General features: G+C 38.9%; 1 protein-coding gene across 1 annotated transcript; it reads right to left on the reverse strand.

Annotated features, from left to right (window-relative positions):
• Positions 1–899: 899 nt before the first annotated feature.
• LOC145093338 (high-affinity nitrate transporter 2.1-like) lies at positions 900–3025 on the reverse strand. Its single transcript, XM_079031449.1, has 3 exons — positions 2139–3025; positions 1950–2065; positions 900–1860 (listed from the first exon to the last, which is right to left on the reverse strand). The coding sequence occupies exons 1-3, from the start codon at positions 2946–2948 to the stop codon at positions 1194–1196; spliced, it is 1593 nt and encodes a 530-aa protein (XP_078887575.1). The 5' UTR covers positions 2949–3025; the 3' UTR covers positions 900–1193.
• Positions 3026–4412: the final 1387 nt, after the last annotated feature.

Genomic DNA, 4412 nt, shown 5'->3' on the forward strand with positions numbered 1-4412 from the left:
GGGATTGTTCTTTGGAGATCACGATTGATCGGTTTCATGTAGAAATAAGAATAGAACATGGTTGCGAATGATGCTAGCCACGTTGGCATAGCGAGAGGAGAGACCATTAATGGTGTAGATGACACGGTTTTTGTTGGGAACCTCTGCAATAGGGTCGAGATTTTCTAAAAGATCGACAAGGGATTTGATCTTGGAACAATAAGTGATGACATTGAATTCTCCCATTGATATATTATGAAGTTCAATACCAAATTAGATGTCCCTCCTGTCATTGTTGTCCTGGAAAGTGTTTCAATGTTGAGCCAAACATGTCGATGAGTATCTAGTTAAAAATATTTTGTGAAAGGGTGGAATAAATCCAACCTTTCATAACAACATGTACCTTTTTTCCATTGAAGATCGGCTGGATAAGTAGTCGGAGGATCATACAAGCCATCAATCAATATGATCGATGACATCATAGGCTTCACAGTTGGTGGCGACTAATTTTTCGCCAAGAATAAGAGGCACATAAGTCTTGATATTAGCAACACAAAAAAACTTTATGTGATGGAGGTGTGGGAGTCGACATAATGACTTTATGTGATGGAGGTGTGGGAGTCGACATAATGACGGAAAGTAGAAGCAAGAAGCAGGAAAAAATTTGGGTTTTGAATAGGGAAGATGATAGCCAACCGCTAAAGAAGGGAAAGAAAGGACTGACAAAATTTTTACCAAAAAACTTGTGATACAAGATATAGAATAGAATTTAAAATTCTCTCTTGCCTCTATCATACATACACAGCTAATATATACATAACACATGCACATTGGTCGTGTACACAACACACATTACAATGGGCTATGATACAAGTACATTAACACTAATGACATCTTGTTAAAAGTCTTGTTAAATGTCCTGTCATTTGAAGTCACTTGATTTACTTATTTGCTGATTCTAAAACCCTTTAAAAGTCATTGAACATTGATGTTCAAACAAACAATTAACCAATTACTGATTATATGACACACTGTGGGTGGTCTTCAAACCCTTGCAGCTATACATTTTCACATATCCTCTTTATAAACAACGGTTCATAAAATTGTCCTCACTACTTCATAAAAGCATTTTCATAAAATGCTCAATGATACAAGAATATTGTTGTTTAACCAACCAATCATTGTATTAGTTTAATAACAGGAAACAAATAGTATCAAACATAATTGGGGGTGGCGTTGGGTGGTGTTGGAGCCGAAGCCACCTTCCCTCCACGCTCCGAGCGACTGTTCTCAGCAAACTTAAGACTTGCTTGGTGCATACCTTTCTGCTTCTCCTCCTCCGTCCATTCGGCAACATAATAATTCTCTTCACTACCTTTGACGATGTCTTGACTGGCCGGAAAAAACATGCTTCCCCATTGTGGGAAGTGAACAAAACTTACAGGAAGTGTACAAACGATGATCATGATACCCATGTAAGACAACCCTTTCGCAGTCGATATTGAAGCAGACGCAAAGAATATCAATTGGGTTAGTCCTGATCCGAAGTTCCCTCCGGCACCGGTCATACCAGAGATGATACCCATTGACCGCCGGGAAATGAAGGGAACGATGCCGAAGGTGGCTCCGCATGCTGCCTGTGCACCGATGGAGAAGAGCATCATAAAGGTGATGGCTAATGGTAGCGAGTTTACAAGGCCTAGGAAGACACAAAAAACACCGCCAGCTGTTTGGAGTAGCCATAAGTTCCAGAGTCGACCTCTCATTCCAAATCGTTTGGCCATGTAATCCGATGTGAACCCACCAAATGGACGAGCTAGGAGGTTTGCCATTCCGAAGCAGGCCGCAATGATTCCGGCAAGGTGAAGCTGTAGATCAAATCTGTAGATAATTCATCGGAAAACAAACGTTTACTTTAATTTGCACATATAACTAAACTTTTGTGTAGAGTAAAAAAAAACAATTCAAACCTGTCATAGAAGTATTCTGCGATCACATTGTCAATCGTCAGCTCCACACCCATAGAATAACCGTAGAGAAGTACAAAGATCCATGTTCGATAGTTTGTCACAGCATACCACAATACCTACAAAACGAGAAACAAATTAGAGTTAAAGAACATACCATAAATGAATGGTTAATGCAATATTAAGGTTTACCTTGCCGAATTTATCTTTGGCAACATCACCCTTCTTCTGAAGAGCACCGAGATTACCATCAGGCAAATCTTGACCAAGAGTCAACACAAATATCCCCATGATTGCGTTAAGCCACCCTGGTACGAAAAACGCTATCCTCCAAGCCGTGAACGGTGTTGCCCCGGCCTTCTTGATGATCTCAAACAACACCGGCATCAGGAGTTGCGTGGCTCCACCACCCATGTTCCCCCACCCAGCCGCCGTCCCGTTCACCAGCCCGATGATCTTGCTGTTAAACATGGTGCTCATCCAATATTGGCACGACACAAACGTAGCCAAAGAAAATCCGATCATGAATCTGACAGCTATGTAGCCACTAGCGTCAGCAACGAAAGACATGCAGAAGACGGTGGGTGCTGACATCATTATGAGGAAAGCACAGCCGTAGCGAGGCCCCAACAAGTCACATACCGCACCCATAACCAGCCTCGAGAAGATACTACCGGAAACTGAGGCAACGCCGGCGTTCCCAATGTCAGCTTTTGTGAGATCAAGGTTGTCTCGTATGATGGGGACCAACGGAGCAGCAGCGAAGGTGGAGACGAAAGTAGTGAAGAACGAGATCCATGAAAGGTGGAAGGTTCTCATGTGAGGGTTTGCAAATGAAAAGAGCTTAAAGACTTTTGCCTTGTGTTCAGAGTCCACAGGGAGGTCAAATTTCGCTGTGGTATCAGTGGCCACCATAGGAGACGCCACAGAGAACGCCAGCACTGGCTCCCGGCCGGTGACTCCATGCATGGAGGTTCCCGGAGAACCTTCAATTGCAGGCATTGTATTATCAGTTCTTTTACTTCTGTCGAAGTGATATACGATTTATATTTTTGTGTTGCTGATGTCTTTATGGAAGTGATGATTTATATAGGCTTCCGGAGACAAAGAAACATGAAAGTACGACTTATTCAGAAGGTTTCATATTCCTAAATATGGTTAGTTAATGGGGTTGACAAATGGGAAGGGTAAAGATAAATAGCTAGTGGGGATTACCAAAAGGTTGTGATCAGTTATATGTTTTCTAAAGGAACCCGTTCGCCGCATCCTGTATAATGGAACAGTGTTTAGGCTCACCAGATATCCCAAAAGTTCACCTTACAACTTATAACTGAGGGTCATGATCGTTTAATCGAGATATATTTGTAAAAAAACAATTTTAAAAATAAAAGAAATTAAAAAAAAAATCTATTACTAATTTGATTTCTTAAATTTATTTTTCACAGCATAGGATGGGGAACCCTCTAAAGACATTCGGTTTCGTCCTTTAGAAAAATCACAATTGAAAAATTGTTACAATCGAACAATATGATGATTGATTTTAGTAACTATGATTGTCTCGTGCAAACCCAATTACCCCACACATATTAAGGGGGTGTTTGGCAAAAAAGTTTATTGTTTATTATCTTATAACTTATTTGCTTATTAGTTTATAAACTAATAAGTAAGTGTAAGGTAACTTATGAAAAAATGACTTAGTAGAGGTTTGTTACTGGAATAAACTATTTTTCATCCACACTTTTTTAATTTATAACGGTGTGAAACATCTAATAAACTAATAAGTTGTTTTAACAAGCTTATCCAAACATCAACTAATATGGAAGTAATTGGCATATCGATACCTATATATGATGCCCCACGTGTAAGGCAAACCGGTGACATAAATGCTTGTTCACCAAAGCTAGATGGACAACGTGAAATGATGAAAAAAAAATACAATTATTTATGATATTAGATTTTTTTCTCTCTACATCATTGAATAGGATTGCAATACCATCCTACTAATGGATTTCGTAGATTACAAGTCTATGTGGAATAATTCACTTAAAACACTCAAGGATACATGTAAACTAATTGATGTCTTCACACATAAATAATAACATACTATGAAACTGCTAGATCCCTATGCTCTAATCGAAATTTAGAAGTAGGGTACATACCTTTGATATTGTTATAGAAAAAATATCCTTACTTTCCTTGTAGATCTTCAAAAAGCTTAGCACCAAAAGAATGATGCCTCTAATGGCTCACACCTAAATCCTAGAAAGTACAAAACATTTTGGAGAGATGGGGGATAAGGGAATTTTCGGCTATGCTTAAACAATAGAGAAATGACTGAAATTAGAGGGTTTAGAACCCTTTATATAGTTGCATGGAATCCCCGATAACTACAGATTTAAACATAAAATAATATTATTTCAAATAAGTGAATATACAATTTCTTTATATCAATTGGAGGCTTCAAGA

Source organism: Lactuca serriola, chromosome 1, assembly GCF_051521515.1.
Source record: "Lactuca serriola cultivar US96UC23 chromosome 1, Lser_US96UC23_V15, whole genome shotgun sequence".
Classification (NCBI taxonomy): domain Eukaryota; kingdom Viridiplantae; phylum Streptophyta; class Magnoliopsida; order Asterales; family Asteraceae; genus Lactuca; species Lactuca serriola.